This window comes from Heterodontus francisci, chromosome 16, assembly GCF_036365525.1.
Source record: "Heterodontus francisci isolate sHetFra1 chromosome 16, sHetFra1.hap1, whole genome shotgun sequence".
NCBI classification, from domain to species: Eukaryota; Metazoa; Chordata; class Chondrichthyes; order Heterodontiformes; family Heterodontidae; genus Heterodontus; species Heterodontus francisci.
The window spans coordinates 57336038-57356412 of record NC_090386.1 but is presented as its reverse complement, the minus strand read 5'-3'; the positions used below and the strand labels follow the sequence as shown (position 1 = coordinate 57356412).

At 44.3% G+C, this 20375-nt stretch overlaps 1 protein-coding gene across 3 annotated transcripts in view; it reads right to left on the bottom strand.

Annotated features, from left to right (window-relative positions):
• LOC137378111 (cadherin-4-like) overlaps positions 1-20375 on the bottom strand; it is a 714047-nt gene that overhangs the window by 250912 nt on the left and 442760 nt on the right. For all 3 annotated transcript variants that reach the window (XM_068048209.1, XM_068048211.1, XM_068048210.1), the window contains one exon: positions 7499-7728. In XM_068048209.1, coding sequence (XP_067904310.1) covers positions 7499-7728 — 230 coding nt within the window. The remainder of the gene's footprint in view (positions 1-7498; positions 7729-20375) is intronic.

The following is a 20375-nucleotide window of genomic DNA, read 5'->3' as shown; positions in this document are numbered from 1 at the left end:
TTATTCTCCCCTTATAATTGCTCAAATGCACCTTCTACTAAATTAACCAAGGAATGGCTTGAAGACTCAATGACTGGAATTTTACATCAGGGCAGAGGCCTCGCCCACTGACTTGAAAGTTGAGGATGAGCCTGCCTCTGCTGGGCCTGGAAGCCATGCAGAGATTTACGTGGTCCAGGCCCTTAATTGTCGTCAGATGGGACTTCCGCCTCTCCGAGGCAGAAAATCCTGCCTCCAGGAGCTGCCAACTATCCAGGGGGCTGGCAGCTCCTCAGTCCCAGCAGTGCCACCGGGAGCAGTGGCCCTGCTGAGACTGCACCCAGCTTCAGGAAGATCATGGACGCCAGTGCCAAAAATGGTAAGTGGGGTTTTGGGCTTCGCCAGGGATGGGAGTAGGAGTTGATCAGGAGGGCCAGGGGAAGTGCACCAGCGGGCATGGCAGGAAAATAAATAACTGCTGGGGGCCCTCCATGGGGCACAAGGTGCCTGATCAGGAGGACCGCCATCTCACTGCTCCCCCTCGGGTCCACAAGGAGGCTGCCAGGTATTACTGGATGGCCTCCACAGCTGGTGAGGTGTCTGTCCGCTGCTGGTAATATACCAGCAGTAGTGGGAGGAAGCCCTTAAGTGGCAATTAATTGGCCAATTGTCTCAATTGGCCTGGGGTGGGCAGCCCATTTGTCAACTCCCCCGCCACTCATAAAATTGCAGTCTGGGCGGATAGGTGACATGAGCGGCACCCCTCACCTCCCACACAATTTCAGCGCCCCCCACCCCCCCTCCCCAACCCCTCACTGCCTCCAGCACACTCCCGTGTGGGGCGTAAAATTCCAGCCTATGTAATAGTCATAGGCTGGACATCTCACTTTCTTGTTCATAATTGGCATGTGATGGTGGGAGGGAACTGGAAGAAAAAATGTATCCATTGTGCAGCAGAGGTCATACCATCCTGTTTCATACCACCCAATTATGATATTTTGTGAATGTGATAAAAGAATTTGTTTGAGCATGACAAATACTTTTCAGTCAACACTACTGCTTATTAGTGAATAACTGTAAGGAACACAAGTAAAAAAGACAAACATTAAACAGGCTTCATTTGATTGTACTGAGTTAATCAATTCTATTTTTCACCTATATACCTAAGTTTGGAAAAAAAAATCAAAATAACCAAAATCAACTACAATAGTAATCAAATACAAAATTTTTAAAATATTTGATCATAGTCTTTTAAGGTTGCAAAAACTACTCAATGAAAATTAAGATCATGGAGTTTCAACATCGACAATCGGAATATAAAAATATATAAATATAAATAAGTTTGGACTATTTGCATCAGAATACAGTATTTTGTGTTACATTACTTAGAACAAAGAACTGAAACCTGTTACAAGTTGTTTTTGAAGGAGGCTAACCAAGATATTTTCTTCTGGCTGAAGAACAGACCCAATCAACAAGTATAACAAACCCCTTGGCATTATGATGCATGTTAGGAAAGAGACAAAATTGCTGGGACAACATAATTCTTCCTTGCCCCGAGTGTCAATTCAGAGACATTTCCGCTGAATGCAGTCTTTATACCACTTTTGGAGTTTCCATCAGATGGTGACATCTGCTTTTGTCAGCATAGACCTTGCAAAAATTCTGCAATCATGTAAGTATGTTGCATGTGGATAAAAGGTTCCTGTTTGACAAGAACTCTTTCAAAGGAGCTTGTACGATTTCCTGAATTGGGCTCATCCAATTTCTGTGCAACTATTGTATGCTTTAACTAGAATAATACCTTTAGACCACAAAATTCACCTTAAATGGAGAAATACCACAAAATCCGTGGTTAACTAAAAAAGTTAAAGATAGTATCAAACTTAAAGAAAAAGCATATAATTACACAAAGGTGGGTGGCAGGTCAGAAGATTCGATAGGATATAAAAAGCGGCAAAGAAAGACTAAAAGACTGATAAGGAGGGAAAAATTAGAGTACGAGAGAAAGCTGGTGAGAAATATAAAGACAGATATTAAAAGTTTCGATAGATTTTTAAAAAAGAAAAGAGTAAACAAAGTGAACGTTGGTCCTATTGAAGTGAGTCTGGGGAATTAATAAGGGGAAATAAAGAGATGGCAGATGAATTGAACAGGTATTTTGCATCGGTCTTCACTATAGAGGATACAAGTAATATCCCAGAAATAACTGTAAATCAGGAAATGGAAGGGAGAAAATTACAATCACCCGGGAAGTGGTATTGAGGAAATTGTTGGAGCTGCGGGCTGACAAGCCCTGCACCCTGATGGACTTCATCCAAGGGTGTTTAAAGACATGGCTGTGTGATAGTTTTTGAATTGATTTTGATTTTACAAAATTCCCGAGATTCGGGGAAGGTTCTATTAGATTGGAAAATAGCCAATGTAACTCTTCTATTCAAAAAGGGAGGAAGACAGAAAGCAGGAAATGAAAGGCCAGTTAGCTTAACACCTATCTTAGGGAAAATGTTAGAAGCTATTATTAAAGACGTTATAGCAGGGCACTTAGAAAAATTCAAGGTAATCAGGCAGAGTCAACATGGTTCTGTGAAAGGGAAATCATGTTTAACCAATTTATTGGTGTTCCTTGAAGAAGTAACATGTGCTGCCGATAAAGGGGAACCGGTGCCACATCAAAGGTTATTGCGGAAAATAAAAGCTCATGGTGTAGGGTGTAACATTTTGACATAGATAGAAGATTGGCTAGCTAACAGGAAACAGAGAATAGGCATAAATGGATCATTTTCTGGTTGGCAAGATGTAACATGTGGTGTGCTGCAAGGATCAATGCTGGGGCCGCAACCTTTTACAATTTATATAAATGACTTGGATGAAGGGACTGAAGGCATGGTTGCTAAATTGGCTGATGACACAAAAATAGGTAGCAAAATAAGTTGTGAAGAGGACATAAGGAGGCTACAAAGGGACATAGATAGGTTAAGTGAGTAGACAAACATCTGGAAAATGGAATATAATGTAAGAAAATGTGAAATTGTCCATTTTGGCAGGAAGAATCAAAAAGCATATTATCTAAGCAGTGAGAGATTGCAGAGCTCTGAGATGCAGAGGGATATGGGTGTCCTTGTGCATGAATCACAAAAGGTTAGTATGCAGGTACAGCAAATAATTAGGAAAGCTAATAGCATGTTATCGTTTATCGCGAGAGGAACTGAATACAAAGGTAGGGAGGTTATGCTTCAGTTATGGAGGGCATTGGCGAGACCACATTTGGATTACTGTGTACAGTATTGGTCTCCTTATTTAAAGAAGGATGTAAATGCATTGGAAGCAGTTCAGAGAAGGTTTACTAGACTAATACCTGGAATGGGCAGGTTGTCTTATGAGGAAAGGTTGGACAGGCGAGAGTTGTATCTGCTGGAGTTTAGAACAGTAAAACATATAAGATCCTTGAGGGGTATTGACAGGGTGGATGTGGATGGATGCTTCCTCTTTTGGGAGAATCTAGAACTAGGGGTCAAAGCTTAAAAATAAGGGGTTGCCCATTTAAGACAGAGATGAGGAGAATTTCTTTCTCTCAGAGGGTCGTGAGTCTTTTGGAACCCTCTTCCTCAAAAGGTGGTGGAATCAGTCTTTGAATATTTTTTTAAGGCTGAGGTAGATAGATTCTTGATAAGCAAGGGGGAGAAAAGATATTTGGGGTAGACAGGAATGTGGGTTGAGGTTACAATCAGATCAGCCATGATCTTCTTGAATAGTGGAGCAGGCTTGAGGGGCCGAGTGGCCTACTCCTGCTCCTAATTTGCATGTTCGTAAGTAAAATCGTATTTAACTTTAAGATATAAGCAGTCTGCATAGTTCTCCATTCCTTGAGGTTTTCCGACAATGGGCTCACCGAATAGATGTAAACAGGTATGATATAGTCGGGATTACGGAGACATGGCTGCAAGGTGACCAGGGATGGGACATGAACATCCAGGGATATTCAGTATTTAGGAAGGACAGATAAAAAGCAAAAGGCGGTGGAGTTGCATTGCTGGTTAAAGAGGAAATTAACGCAATAGTGAGGAGAGATATTAGCTCTGACAATGTGGAATCTGTATGGGTAGAGCTGAGAAACACAAGGGGCAAGAAACGTTAGTGGGGGTTGTAGATAGACCCCCAAACTGTAGTGGTGATGTTGGGAATGGCATTAAACAGGAAATTAGAGATGCACGCAATAAAGGAACACCTGTAATTATGGGTGACTTTCATCTGCATATAGATTGGGCAAATCAAATTAGTCACAATACCGTAGAGGAGGAATTCTTGGAGTGTATACGGGGTGGTTTTCAGGACCAATACGTTGAGGAACCAACTAGAGAACAGGCAACCCTAGACTGGGTATTGCGTAATGAGAGAGGAATAATTGACAATCCAGTGGTGCGAGACCCCTTGGGGACGAGCAACCATAATATGATAGAATTCTTCATCAAGATGGAGAGCGACATAGTTGATTCTGAGACACGGGTCCTGAATCTTAGTAAAGGAAACTATGAAGGTATGAGGTGCAAGTTGACCATGACTGATTGGGAAATGTTACTTAAATCGATAACGGTGGATAGGAAATGGCAAACATTTAAAGAGCGCATGGATGAACTGCAACAATTGTTTATCCCTGTCTGGCGCAAAGGTAAAATGGGAAAAGTAACCAAACCATGGCTTACAAGGGAAATTAGAGATAGCATTAGATCCAAGGAAAAACAGACTTGAGGATTGGGAGCAGTTTAGAATTGAGCAAAGGAGAACCAAGGGATTGATTAAGAAGGGGAAAATAGAGTACGAGAGCAAGCTTGCGAGGAACATAAAAACTGACTGTAAAAGTTTCTATAGGTATGTGAAGAGAAAAAGATTGGTGAAGACAAATGTAGGTCCTTTACAGTCAGAACAGGGGAATTTATTGTGGGGAATAAAGAAATGGCTGACTAACTAAATGCACTCTTTGGTTCTGTCTTCACAAAGGAGGGCACAAATATCATACCAGAAATATTGGGGAACACAGTGCTTAGTGAGAGAGAGGAACTGAAGGAAATCAGTATCAGTAGAGAAATGGTGTTGGGGAAATTGATGGGATTGAAGGCAGATAAAGCTCTAGGGCCAGATGGTATGCATCCCAGTGTACTTAAGGAAGTGGCCCTAGAAATAGTGGATGCATTGGTGGTCATCTTCCAAGATTCTATAGACTCTGGAACAGTTCCTATAGATTGGAGGGTAGCTAATGTAACTCCACTATTTAAAAAGGGAGGTGGAGAGAAAGCAGGGAATTATAGACCAGTCAGCCTCACGTCGGTAGTGGCAAAAATTCTAGAGTCCATTATCAAAGATTTTATAGTGGAGCACTTAGAGAACAGTGGTAGAATCGGGCAGAGTCAGCATGGATTTATGAAAGGGAAATCATGCTTGACAAATCGACTAGAATTCTTCGAGGATGTAACTAGTAGAGTTGATGACAGACAGCCAGTGGATGTGGTTTATTTGGACTTTCAGAAGGCTTTCGACAAAGTCCCACATAAGAGATTAGCATGTAAAATTAAAGCGCACGGGATTGGGGGTAGTGTATTGCGATGGATAGAAAACTGGTTGGCGGACAGGAAACAAAGAATAGGGATAAATGGGTCTTTTTCTGAATGGCAGGCAGTGACTAGTGGGGTACCGCAGGGATCGGTGCTAGGACCCCAGCTATTCACAATATATGTTAATGATTTAGATGAGGGAACTAAATGTAATATCTCCAAATTTGCAGATGACACAAAACTGGGTGGGAGGGTGAGTTGTGAGGAGAATGCAGAGAGGCTTCAGGGTGATTTGGACAAGTCGAGTGAGTGGGCTAATGCATGGCAGATGCAGTATAATGTGGATAAATGTGAGGTTATCCACTTTGGTAGCAAAAACAGGAAGGCAGATTATTATCTGAATGGCTATAAACTGAGAGAGGGGAATATGCAGTGTTCTCGTACACCAGTCGCTGAAGGTAAGCATGCAGATGCAACAGGCGGTAAAAAAGGCAAATGGTATGTTGGCCTTCATAAGAGGATTCGAGTACAGGAGCAGGGATGTCTTGCTGCAATTATACAGGGCCTTGGTGAGGCCACACCTGCAATATTGTGTGCAGTTTATCTGAGGAAGGATGTTCTTGCTATAGAGGGAGTGCAGCGAAGGTTTACCAGACTGATTCCTGGGATGGTGGGACTGATGTATGAGGAGAGGTCAGTTAGTATTATATTTGCTGGAGTTCAGAAGAGTGAGGGGGGATCTCATAGAAACCTATAAAATTCTAACAGCACTTGACAGGGTAGATGCAGGAAGGATGTTCCCGATGGTGGGGGAGTCCAGAACCAGGGGTCATAGTCTAAGGATACGGGGAAAACCTTTCAGGACTGAGATGAGGAGAAATTTCTTCACCCAGATAGTGATGAGCTTGTGGAATTTGCTCCCACAGAAAGCAGTTGAGGCCAAAACATTGTATGTTTTCAAGAAGGAGTTAGATATCGCTCTTGAGTCTAAAGGGATCAAAGGGTATGGGGCGAAAGCAGGAACATGCTACTGAGCTGGATGATCAGCCATAATCATAATGAATGGCAGAGCAGGCTCGAAGGGCTGAATGGCCTACTCCTGCTTCTATTTTTGATTTTTCTATGTTTCTATCCTGCTTCAATGAGACCTGATGCTATATTCCAGAATCCATTAATGGAGCTATTCAGCTGTGCTGAATGTTCAGTGGGGGAAGCTGCAAGCCATTTTTTTTAATGTATAAATCTGATTAATAATAGAAGCACACTTGGCAAGAGAAACAGGGTGACTGCAGTGGATAGAACCAGGAGATTTGACATCAAAATGAGATTGTTTTGAAACTAATTTATGGTAAGCCTGTTGCACATGGTATTTATAATTCAAGTAATTTATACTGGACACTGGAGGTCAGGCTGAAGCCAATTTTCAAGATGATCAGATATCCATTGCATATGTCAGTAGGGCAAATATGGCATTATCCCTCTGTAGGTCATTGCTCACATATGAATTCAGTGTGCATACAATACTTAGAACATTTTACTTCAAGGGGCTTTACCAACAAGATGAAAAAAGTCAACCTGGAAAGACAAACATGAAATGAAATAGTTAAAATCTCAAAATTAGCTTTTGCTTAGCATTATCTTTCAGCATTTTAAAGTACTCATAAAAACGACACATCACAGTTTTAAATTCATTGGCTACTGCTTTTCTGAGTCATTTACCAAACTATGAAACCAATGTGCATGAAATACCACCAACATTCACCTTCCACCACACTCAGCAGAAACCCAGCTCTGCCAGCTGGCACAGATCTCCTAACGGCAAACCTGCTTTTAATATCAGTCAGCCTCTGGATGAAATGACATCTGGAAGGTAATATTCAACAGACCATATCAGAAGTGATTTACATCATATAATATTCAAGTATTTTATCAGGTATGAAAAATGTCTTCAGAACAGATGGTGTTAATACCTTTTGTACATCATGCAGTGAATTTCCCCTTGCTTTTACAAGCAACTTGACCACTGTTCCCCATTTCTCCTGGGTTCCGACATCCTGTGCAGTCACTGCGAACTTCACTTGCTTTGAGGGGATCTGCATTGAGCGGGCTGCATACAAGTTGCCATCTGTCCCCACCTTGAAGTTAGGGTCACTACTTCCATACTGAATACCCCAATTCCCAGCACAGTCATCAAATTTCACTAGAAAAAAAGAGGAAAAAAAGACAGATGATGTGATATGATATGATTGGCACTCGACAAGAAATGCAATCAAACAGAAGCTGGAGACATTTAATTTCAAGCAGTACATTTTCGATCTTAAAATGTCTGCCAAGGAAATGATCTAACAGCCTTTACTGAAATACATTCGACCTTTCAGGAAGACTGTTGTATTTTATATCTGTCCCGTGAGAACTTGGACTAGAAGCTTCTTTTTTTAAAAAAAATACATTCACTACAGTATCATCAATTCATGGAAATAGCCATTCCTCATGTTCCAACTGCAAAGAATGCTGAATACGTTTTTCAGTCCCCATTCCACTTTATCTTCACATTCTTATTTGAGTGTGTGAGCTGCATGAAAGAAATCTCCCAGTGAGTTCAGGGAAGCTACTTCCATTTACTGTTTAAGCAGTTCCATTACCAAAGATGAATAAACTAGACAAGGGACGCATCACTATCCCAAAAATAATTAAACCTGACTTGTTAAATATACTTAGGAAGGGATGTAACAAATTCACCTTTAATCAGGTACATAGTTACAGACACCACACATCTGTACTTTCAATGTAATATAACACCTGATTTACAAGGGTTTTCATCTTTAATCGGCTCTTTTTGGATTAGCATTACAATAACTTTAATTATTGTATCATTGGACAAGAATCTCAAATGCAGTCTCATCTCTTATCAAGTTAAGTTTTAACCATTTCCTGCTGATTAGACAGAAAAAGCTATAGGAAGCAAGAGATAAGACATAGCCCTCTGAGTGATGCAATAAAGTGACCTACAGTCACTGTTGTTACAGTGAAGGACTATTGCTTTCTGAGGCACTCAGTGAATTGAAACAGTCATTGATATACTGAGATTACAGTCAGCACTGTGCTGACATGGATTAAAGATGTGAGCTGCAGTTTAAAATTATGCATTTAGTTTGCCAATTCAGCCATTTTAAGGTCTCACTTTGATCACTTTTGTAAGCCTCCAGGCAACATTTTAGCAATATTGGCGACATTACATTGAAGTGTTACATATGCTGCGAAAGAAGATCACTATGTTTAGACTTGTGACCAATATCAAGCTTTCTCCCTGCCAGATCTGTTTAGTTTTTTGCTCTCTTGATATCATGGCATCCCTTTCTTACTGCTGGCCTACTATCTTTTCAACCTTTCTTAGTCCCAATCCACCTTTCTTCAATATGAAAATTTGCTCTGACTTACTCTATCCAAATGAAAAGGGAACCCTCTTACACTTCTACCTATGAGGTTATTGTCCCTACATCCTTCCTTTTTCCTTTTTGGCCTCCTTGTCTCGAGAGACAATAGGTAAGCACCTAGAGGTTGTCAGTGGTTTGTGGAGCAGCACCTGGAATGGCTATAAGGGCCAATTCTTCAGTGATAGACTCTTCCACAGGTGCTGCAGGTGAAGTTGGTTGTCGGGGCTGTTACACAGTTGGTGCTCTCCTTACACTGCTGCCTCTTTTCCTGCCAACTGCAGAGTCTCTTCCACTCGCCTCTCTTCAGTCCTGCCTTTTTGGTGTCCGTCAGCTCTGGCGATCGCTGGAAACTGGCTCCCACGACTTGTGGTCAATGTTGCAGGACTTCATGTCGCGTTTGCAAACGTCTTTAAAGCGGAGACATGGACGGCCGGTGGGTCTGATACCAGTGATGAGCTCGCTGTACAATACATCCTTGGGGATCCTGCCATTTTGCATGTAGTTCACATGGCCAAGCCATCTCAAGCGCCGCTGGCTCAGTGATTATGATTATGATTATGATTATGATTAGAGATACAGCACTGAAACAGGCCCTTCGGCCCACCGAGTCTGTGCCGAACATCAACCACCCATTTATACTAATCCTACACTAATCCCATATTCCTACCAAACATCCCCACCTGTCCCTATATTTCCCTACCACCTACCTATACTAGTGACAATTTATAATGGCCAATTTACCTATCAACCTGCAAGTCTTTTGGCTTGTGGGAGGAAACCGGAGCACCCGGAGAAAACCCACGCAGACACAGGGAGAACTTGCAAACTCCACACAGGCAGTACCCGGAATCGAACCCGGGTCCCTGGAGCTGTGAGGCTGCGGTGCTAACCACTGCGCCACTGTGCCGCATACATGCTGGGGATGTTGGCCGCCTCGAGGATTTCTGGGTTGGAGATATGGTCTTGGCACCTGATGCCAAGGATTCTCCGGAGGCAGCGAAGATGGAATGCGTTGAGACATCACTCTTAGCTGACATACGTTGTCCAGGCCTCGCTGCCATAGAGCAAGGTACTGAGGACACAGGCTTGAAACATTCGGACTTTTGTGTTCCGTGTCAGTGCGCCATTTTCCCACACCCTCTTGGTCAGTCTGAACATAGCAGCAGATGCCTTTCCCATGCACTTGTTGATTTCTGCATTGACAGACAGGTTACTGGTGATAGTTGAGCCTAGGTAGATGAACTGTTGAACCACTTCCAGAGCGTGGACGCCGATATTGATGGTTGGAGCATTTCTGGCGTCCTGTCCCATGATGTTAGTTTTCTTGATGTTGATGGTTCGGCCAAATTCATTGCAGGCAGCCGCAAACCTGTCGATGAGTGTCCACAAACACTCTTCCGTGTGAGATGTTAATGCAGCATCGTCAGCAAAGAGGAGTTGCCTGATGAGGACTTTCCGTACTTTGGTCTTCGTTCTAAGATGGGCAAGGTTGAACAATCTGCCATCTGATCTTGTGTGGAGGAAAATTCCTTCTTCTGAAGACTTAAATGCATGACAGAGCAGCAGGAAGAAGAAGATCCCAAACAGTGTAGGCGCGAGAACACAGCCCTGTTCATGTCACTCAGGATGGGAAAGGGGTCTGATGAGGCACCGTTATGCTAAACTGTGCATTTCATACTGTCATGGAATGAGGTGATGATACTTAGTAGCTTTGGTGGACATCTGATCTTTGCTAGTAGTCTGAAGAGACCATGTCTGCTGATGAGGTCAAAGGCTTTGGTGAGATCTATGAAAGCAACGTAGAGGGGTATCCGTTGTTCACGGCATTTCTCCTGTAGCTGGCGAAGGGAGAACAGCATGTCAATGGTGGATCTCTCTGCTCGAAAGCTGCAGTGTGCCTCAGGGTAGACACGCTCAGCCAGCTTCTGGAGTCTGTTTAAAACGAATTGAGCAAAGGCTTTCCCCACTGTGCTAAGCAGTGAAATTCCACGGTAGCTGTTGCAGTCACCGCGGTCACCCTTGTTCTTATAGAGGGTGATGATATTGGCATCGTGCATGTCCTGTGGTACTGCTCCCTCATCCCAGCACAGGCAAAGCAGTTCATGGAGTGCTGAGAGTATAGCAGGCCTGGCACAATTGATTATTTCAGGGGTAATGCCGTCCTTTCCACTGGCTCAAGAATCGATGGCATTACTGAGCTCCGATTTTGTTGGCTGTACGTCCAGCTCATCCATGACTGACAGAGACTGGGCTGCATTGAGGGCAGTATCAGTGGCAACATTTTCCCTGGAGTACAGTTCTAGGTAGTGCTCCACCCAGCAGTCCATTTGCTTGTGTTGGTCAGTGATTGTGTCCCCTGATTTAGATTTGAGGGGGGCAATCTTCTTGATGGTTGGCCCAAAAGCTCTCTTAATGCCGTCGTACATTCCTCTGATGTTTCCAGTGTCAGAGGCCAACTGAATACGACTGCATAGGTGTTGCCAGTAGTTGTTTGCACAGCGCCTGGCTGTTCTTTGTGCAGCGCTTCTGGCTGCTTTAAGTGCTAAGGATGTTAACTTGCTGGAGGTTTTCTTGTAGTTCAGCAGTGCAGTGTACCTAACGGCTATGACTGGTTCCATCTCTTCAAAGTGAGACTGAAACCAGTCTGCATTCTGTTTCTCACGTTTTCCAAAGGTGGTCATTGCTGAGTCAAAGATGGCGTCTCTATGTGGGCCCACTTGGTCTCTGCATCCCCTGTACGAGTGTTTTGAAGGGATTTTTCAACTGAATTGAAAAACTTTTGTGACAGTTACGGGTAAGAAATTCTGGGAGTGTTAACCCGCGGGCAGCCATTCTACTTGGAGTGACGTAACTTCTTTGGTTTGAGTCTAACTTTGCTGCACACCAGGGAGTGGTCAGTATTGCAGTCCACACTGTGGAAGCTGCATGTGATTTGGACACTGTTTATGGAGGCTCGCCTTGTGACGATGAGGTCCAGCTGGTGCCAACAACGTGATCTTGGGTGTCTCCATGAAACCTGGTGACAGGGTTTAGTTTGAAAGAATGAGTTGGTGATGCAGAGGTTGTGGTAGGTACACAACTCAAGCAGTCTCTGACCATTCTCATTCATCCTTCCAATGCCATAGTGCCAGAGGCAGGAGGGCCATGAGTCATGGTCAGCCCCAACCCTGGTAGAACAAATGTTCGGTATTAGGAATGCTACGAATGATATTATGGAGTTCCTTGTAGAATTGATCTTTAACTTCAGGTGGGGAGCAGAGTGTTAGAGCATAGATGCTGAGTAGATGTACTGGACCAGAGGCGGTTAGCAGTTGGAGCTTCGGGTCATTGCCTGACAAGTAGACTGTAATACTGCACCAAACAGCATGACAAAAATAGGAAAGAAGGTACCAGCCCTTCGTTTTGCAAGCTGGACCGTCAGAACTATGTGTCCTGGCCTGTCGGAAGACCTTACACAAATCGATGTCTCTATCGATGTCTCTTGGAAGACCGCCATCATTAACAACGAGCTCAGTAGACACAATATGGACATTGTAGCACTTCAGGAGACATGCCTCCCTGTGAGCAGATCACTAAGAGAGCAAGACTACAACTTCTACTGGCAGGGTAGGGATCCAGAAGAACCAAGACAGCATGGAGTCAGTTTCGCCATCATAAACTCTTTGCTGAGCATGATAGAGCCACTTACAAATGGCTCAGAATGCTTACTGTCCATCTGACTGATCACCGCCTCTGGTCCAGTACACCTACTCAGCATTTATGCTCCGACACTCCGCTCCGCACATGAAGCTAAAGACCAGCTCTAAGAGGAATTCCATATCATTAGTAGCATCCCCAATACCGAACACCTGTTCCTGCTGGGGGACTTTAATGCCAGGGTTGGGGCCCACCATGACTCATGGCCCTCCTGCCTTGGGCGCTATGGCATTGGAAGGATGAACGAGAATGGACAGAGACTGCATCAGTTGTGTACCTATCATAACCTCTGCATCACCAACTCGTTCTTTCACACTAAACCCTGTCACCAGGTTTCTTGGAGGCACCCAACATCACGTCGTTGGCACCAGCTGGACCTCATCGTCACAAGGCGAGCCTCCTTAAACAGCATTCAAATCACATGCAGCTTCCACAGTGCTGACTGTGACACCGACCGCTCCCTGGTGTGCAGCAAGGTTAGACTTGAACCAAAGAAGCTGCATCACTCCAAGCAGAAAGGCCACCTGCGCATCAACACGAGTAGAATTTCTCATCCACAGCTGTTACATAAGTTTCTCAATTCACTTGAAAAAGCCCTTCAAAACACTCCTACAGGGGATGCAGAGATCAAGTGGGCCCACATAGAGATGCCATCGATGACTCAGCAATGACCACCTTTGGCAAACATGTGAAGCGGAATGCAGACTGGTTTCAATCTCACTTCGAAGAGCTGGAACCTGTCATAGCCGCTAAGCGCATTGCAATGCTGAACTACAAGAAAGCCCCCAGCGAGTTAACATCTGTAGCACTTAAAGCCGCCAGAAGCGCTGCACAAAGAACAGTCAGGCGCTGCGCAAATGACTACTGCCAACACCGATGCAGTCATATTCAGCTGGCTTCCGACAACGGAAACATCAGAGGAATGTATGTAGGCATGAAGAGAGCTTTTGGGCCAACCCCATCAAGAAGATTGCCCCCCTCAAATCTAAATCAGGGGACACAATCACTGACCAACGCAAGCAAATGGACCGCTGGGTGGAGCACTACCTAGAACTGTACTCCAGGGAAAATGTTGTCACTGAGACCGCCCTCAATGCAGTCCAGTCTCTGCTAGTCATGGATGAGCTGGACGTACAGCCAACAAAATCGGAACTCAGTGATGCCATTGATTGTCTAGCCAGCGGAAAAGCACTGGAAAGGACGGCATTACCTCTGAAATAATCAAGAGTGCCAAGCCTGCTATACTTTCAGCACTGGACGAACTGCTTTGCCTGTGCTGGGACGAGGGAGCAGTACCTCAGGACATGCGCGATGCCAATATCATCACCCTCTATAAGAACGAGGGTGACCGTGGTGACTGCAACAACTACTGTGGAATCTCCCTGCTCAGCATAGTGGGGAAAGTCTTCACTCGAGTCACTTTACACAGGCTCCAGAAGCTGGCTGAGCGTGTCTACCCAGAGGCACAGTGTGGCTTTCGAGCAGAGAGATCCACCATTGACATGTTGTTCTCCCTTCGCCAGCTACAGGAGAAATGTTGTGAACAACGGATGCCCCTCTACGTTGCTTTCATTGATCTCACCAAAGCCTTTGACCTGGGCAGTAGACACGGTCTCTTCAGGCTACTAGAAAAGATCGATGTCCACCAAAGTTACTAAGTATCATCACGTCATTCCATGACAATATGAAAGGCACAATTCAGCATAGCTGCGCCTCATCAGACCCCTTTCCTACCCTGAGTGGCATGAAACAGGGCTGTGTTCTCGCACCTACACTGTTTGGGATCTTCTTCTCACTGCTGCTCTCACATGCGTTCAAGTCTTAAGAAGAAGGAATTTTCCTCCACACAATATCAGGTGGCAGGTTGTTCAACCTTGCCCGTCTAAGAGCGAATTCCAAAGTATGGAAAGTCCTCATCAGGGAACTCTTCTTTGCTGACGATGCTGCATTAACATCTCACACTGAAGAGTGTCTGCAGAGACTCATCAACAGGATTGTGGCTGCCTGCAACGAATTTGGCCTAACCATCAGCCTCAAGAAAACTAACATCATGGGACAGCACATCAGAAATGCTTCATCCATCAATATCGGCGACCACGCTCTGGAAGTGGTTCAAGAGTTCACCTACCTAGGCTCAACTATCACCAGTAACCTGTCTCTCGATGCGGAAATGAACAAGCGCATGGGAAAGGCTTCCACTGCTATGTCCAGACTGGCCAAGAGAGTGTGGGAAAATGGCGCACTGACACAGAACACAAAAGTCTGAGTGTATCAAGCCTGTGTCCTCAGTACCTTGCTCTACAGCAGCGAGGCCTGGACAATGTATGTCAGCCAAGAGCGACGTCTCAATTCATTCCATCTTCGCTGCCTCCGGAGAATCCTTGACATCAGGTGGCAGGACCATATCTCCAACACAGAAGTCCTCGAGGCAGCCAACATCCCCAGCAGATGCACCCTACTGAGCCAGCGGCGCTTGAGATGGCTTGGCCACGTGAGCCGCATGGAAGATGGCAGGATCCCCAACGACACATTGTGCAGCGAGCTCATCACTGGTATCAGACCCATCGGCCGTCCATGTCTCCGCTTTAAAGACATCTGCAAATGCGACATGAAGTCCTGTGACATTGATCACACGTTGTGGGAGTCAGTTGCCAGCAATCGCCAGAGCTGGCGGGCAGCCATAAAGACGGGGCTAAAGTGTGGCGAGTCGAAGAGACTTAGCAGTTGGCAGGAAAAAGACAGAAGCGCAAGCGGAGAGCCAACTGTGTAACAGCCCCAACAACCAATCTTATCTGTAGCACCTGTGGAAGAGTCTGTCACTCTAGAATTGGCCTTTATAGCCACTCCAGGCGCTACTTCACAAACCACTGACCACCTCCAGGCGCTTACCCATTGTCTCACAGTGGCGCAGTGGTTAGCACCGCAGCCTCACAGCTCCAGCGACCCGGGTTCAATTCTGGGTACTGCCTGTGTGGAGTTTGCAAGTTCTCCCTGTGTCTGCGTAGGTTTCCTCTGGGCGCTCCGGTTTCCTCCCACATGCCAAAAACTTGCAGGTTGATAGGTTAATTGGCCATTAAAAATTGCCCCTAGTATAGGTCGGTGGTAGGGAAATATAGGGACAGGTGGGGATATGGTAGGAATATGGGATTAGTGCAGGATTAGTATAAAATGGGTGGTTGATGGTTGGCACAGACTTGGTGGGCCGAAGGCCCTGTTTCAGTGCTGTATCTCTAAAACTAAAACTAAAACAAGGAGGCCAAAGAAGAAGAATGCATACTGTCATCCGACTGCTCACTGTCCAATACACCTACTCAGCATCTATGCTCCAACATTCTTCTCCCCACCTGAAGTTAAAGACCAGTTCTACAAGGAACTACATAATATTAGTAACATTCCTAATATTGTCCCTACATCAGTACTTTCTAAAGTTATAAAAGCTCGTGTTTGTTCTCAAAAATTCCACTGCATTGAAAGCTTTGGCCTAAATGATGATCATCAGTATGGGTTTCTGCATGCCTATTTCCCTCGTGTATGTGTACATATATTATGTACCCAGGCACCATCTACATCACTTTGATGAATCACCTCTCTTGACATCTCCAAAACCTTGGACAAGGTCTGACATCATGCACTTCTAAAGAAGCAACCACCATACCTTCACAGCAGTCTAGTTTCTTTTCAAAATTACTACCTGCGCTGCATTTGATGGCTCATCCTTTTTCTGTTAATATGGAAGTTCCCTGTGCTCTGTAAACTTTCCAACTCATTTCTTGTTCAAACAAATTACCTCCTCCATACATTAGCCATTCCCAGCAACCCTTCTGGTGCAACCATTAACCTACTTCCTTCAAACTACATATCCTCAAGAGTTACAATTTCCAAACTCTCATTGGTTGAATCACATCTTGATCTCTTCCATACCCTTCAATAGATAATAAACACTTGGTTTCTTTCAATTCCTCACTGACAGTTTATGTGTTCTGACAAGACTAAACAACAGCTACCACCTCTTACCTTTGATGACTTCACCCCTTTTTAGTTCTTATTCATCTATAAACACTCTTGGTTTTGCTATCTCCTTGGGTGAAAAATAGAACACATGCATCTTTTTCATTGCTAAAGTTGGATCAAAGATGACTGGCTTCCACTTCCATGCCAAACCTTTCCGTTCCCCTCAATGTTTTCGTATAAAGCCCAAATTTTCCATGAGTTGAATATTGCTCTGATATTTGGAAAGGCTCCTCCAGAAAACCCTCTTACAATTCTTGATAGTATTCAGGGAAAGGTTTGCCATTTGATGGGCAGTCTCTTTCTCTCTTTCAGCCTGTAAGCTTCCTCTCTCTGTCACATCCTTTGTTCCCTGGGCCTCTATTGATTGACACAACTGTGGCCAATGTACCTCTGAATATTCCTCTTGTGCTTCATCTAGACTTCAAATATGTCATCCTGCAGACATTCTCATCCTTACATTTGTACTGTGTTGAAATTAAGAATAATTGCATCATCTTCTACCCACATATCATTCTTTACTGGGACTTCAAAACCTAAGAATTATTTATTGCCTCCGGCCTTCCCTTACTCCTGCAAACTTCAGGCTTTTAAAGCTCAAAGCTTGCTTTCATATAACCAATACTTCTTAAAACACAGTTCCATCTCGAATACCCCTAAACACGAGACATCATTTCTGGGGTGAGTCCCCCTTGCCATTTGTTCCCAACCTTAGGTAGCTCTGTTAATTAAAGAGGGCATTAATACTATAGTGAGTTATGACCTTAGTTCTAAAGATCAAGGTGTAGAATCAGTTTGGGTGGAACTAAGAAACAGCAAGGGGCAGAAAACATTGGTGGGAGTTCTTTACAGGCCACCAAACGGCAGTGGTAATGTAAATCACAGTATAAATCAGGAAATCAGAGGTGCGTGTAACAAGGGAAATACAGTAATCATGGGAGAATTTCAGTTTAAATAGAGACTGGGTAAACCTAATTAGTACTAATGTTGTAGTGGATGAATTCTTGGAATATATGCAAGATGGCTTTCCAGAGCAGTATGTTGAGGAACCAACTAGGGAATGGGCTATTTTAGATCAAGCATTGTGCAATGAAAAAGGGCTAATAATTTTGTTGTAAAGGAGCCTTTAGGAAAGAGTGACCGTAATATGATAGAATTTTACATTATGTTTGAAAGTAATGTGGTTCATCAGAAACTAGGGTCTTAAATCTAAGCAAATGAAACTAGGAAGGAATGAGGGGTAAATTGGCTATGGTGGATTGGGAAACTATGTTAACACATATGATGGCAGACAGGCAATGGCAAACATTTAATGAATTAATACATAGTTTACAACAAAAATACATTCCTTTAATGCACAAAAATCCAGCATGGAAAGTGTTCCAAACACGGCTAATGAAAGAAATCAAGGATTGTATTAGATCAAGGTTGTCCAACATACAGCCTGCGGGCCAGGATCTGGCCCCCCAAAGGTTTCCATCTGGCCCACAAATCTATTTCAGAGATTAGAAATTTCCCATTGTCTTCTTCTAGACAGGCTTTTAAAAAAAAATCACAATGTCAGTTTCACAGCTGACAGGTGCTGACATCGGGACCAGCAGTTTCTGAACTTTGGACAGATTCAGGGTTTTCCGGCAGGTTCCGACTTTCTTTTTTAAAAAGCCTGCCAGAAAACCCTGAATCTGTCCGAAGTTCAGAAACGGCTGGTCCCAATGTCAAAACCTGTCAGCTGTGAAACTGACTTGCGATTTCTTTTTGTTAAAAAACTGGCCAACCACAAAGCTGCTGTGCTGAATGCACCCGCTCTCTGCAACTGTCAGAGAGAGGGAGAGAGAGAGAGAGAGAGAGAGTGATCAAGATCATTCTTGATAGATGGACATCTATCCAGAATACTCTGCATCACTACAACAAGTGTGTGGGCAAACATTGACTACTTGTGCAAGCTAAAAAAATATCTCACTAGATCAGTGTCCAACATATTGACGAGAAAGTAAGTCAATAAATTAACCTTCTCATTTAAAGCTTCTTCACAAAAATGCACATATGCTGTTGTTTTGATTAATAGTAAGATAAATTTTTTATGCCTTTATCTTTCTAAGATTCTTTCACCGGCCCACTATGTACGACAAAACTTGTAATGTGGCCTCCCCATGTGAAAAGGTTGGACAACCTTGTATTAGATCAAAGGAAGAGGCATATAAAGTTGCCAAAAAATGTTAAGCCTGGGGATTGGGAGAATTTTAGAATCCTGCAAATGAGTACCAAGAAAAATATTAAGAAAAGGAAAATAGAATGAGAGTAAACAAGCAAAAAACATAAAAAAGGGGCAGCAAAAGCTTCTGTTGGTAGATAAGAAGGAAAAATATTAGCAAAAACAAATGTGGATCCATTACAAGCGGAGTCGGGAGAATTTATAATGGGGAATAAGAAAACGGCAGAGAAAGTTAACAAATACATTGGGCTGGATTTTAAAGGCCATCCGCCATCGGGAATGGCGGCGGGGGAGAGGCAATGAAGATTGGTACGGCGGAAGCCCGTCACCGATGCCACCAGCCCCGATCTCAAAGGCGGTGGCAAGGCCTCGTTGCTCAGTGATGGGACCTGTATTAAAATATGTTAATGTCTACTTACCATGCTGGCCACAGTGATTCAGCCAGCATGTGTACGTTGCAATCTTTATTCTGGCGGTTGGCAATGCTGCGCCTTCGAAGCCGCGTTTGGGGAAACCTGGCGCGACACCTGTGGGGAGAGGGGAGGAGGTGTTTTTTCTCTGTGCGGGAAGGGGGAGTGGGATTAGAATGCATCGGATTGGTCGGGTGGGGGGGGTGATGGGAAGAGGTAAAGGACAAAGTTTCTGAACTTTACGGGGGAGAAGGTCAAATTTTCACGTTATGAATTCCGGGGGGGGCGGTGGGGAAGGGCAGGAATGTCATTGGAGGTTGGGGGCGGGGGGGGGGGGGGGTGGTGGGGAGGAGTGAGAGTCAGTACCTGTGGATCTGTACTCCTGTGCATGGAAAGGTAATTTTATTCATTTTGTTAAAAGTTTACACTAACTGGCCCTTTAAATTTCAAATGCTCATTGAGGGCTGTAAGCCCTTTACAAATGGCGCTGGATACCGGCTTGCCCCCCTCCATGTGGTCGGGGTGGGGAGGGCGGCCGCACCAAACATGGTAATGAGCCGCCGCGTTTGGAATCGCAGGGGCTCCGCGATGTGGTCCCCATGGCGCTGGCGCCATTTTTAAAGGACCGCCACCCCTACCAGCATATTTACATTTTTAAAGATACACCCTTCCTCCCCAAAGTTTGTCAAATAAATTGCTAACGCCCCTTTCCCACTGCCCAATAACAATTACATTAACTATTTGCCCTTCTCCCCCTCGCCCCACCAAAACATTTACCTCTTAAATCTGACCTTCCCCACCACGCACCTGCCTCCGAGGCTGCACAACGTTTAACGTTCACCCCTTCCACAATTCCCTACACCCATTACTTTTATACGACCCCTTCTCCCCTCAACCCCGGCACTGAAAATCTAAACTCCTCCCCCCCTCCCCACCAGTGGCACACTGGCTTTCCCCAAACCGGGAATTGAATGCACGGCAGTGTTGGCCGCTGCACTGAGGATCATGGCGGGCCCAGAAGATTGAAGGTAAGTTTATTTAAGTGTATTCAGCCCGTTCATTTAAATATTGTAATTCAGTTCCCGTC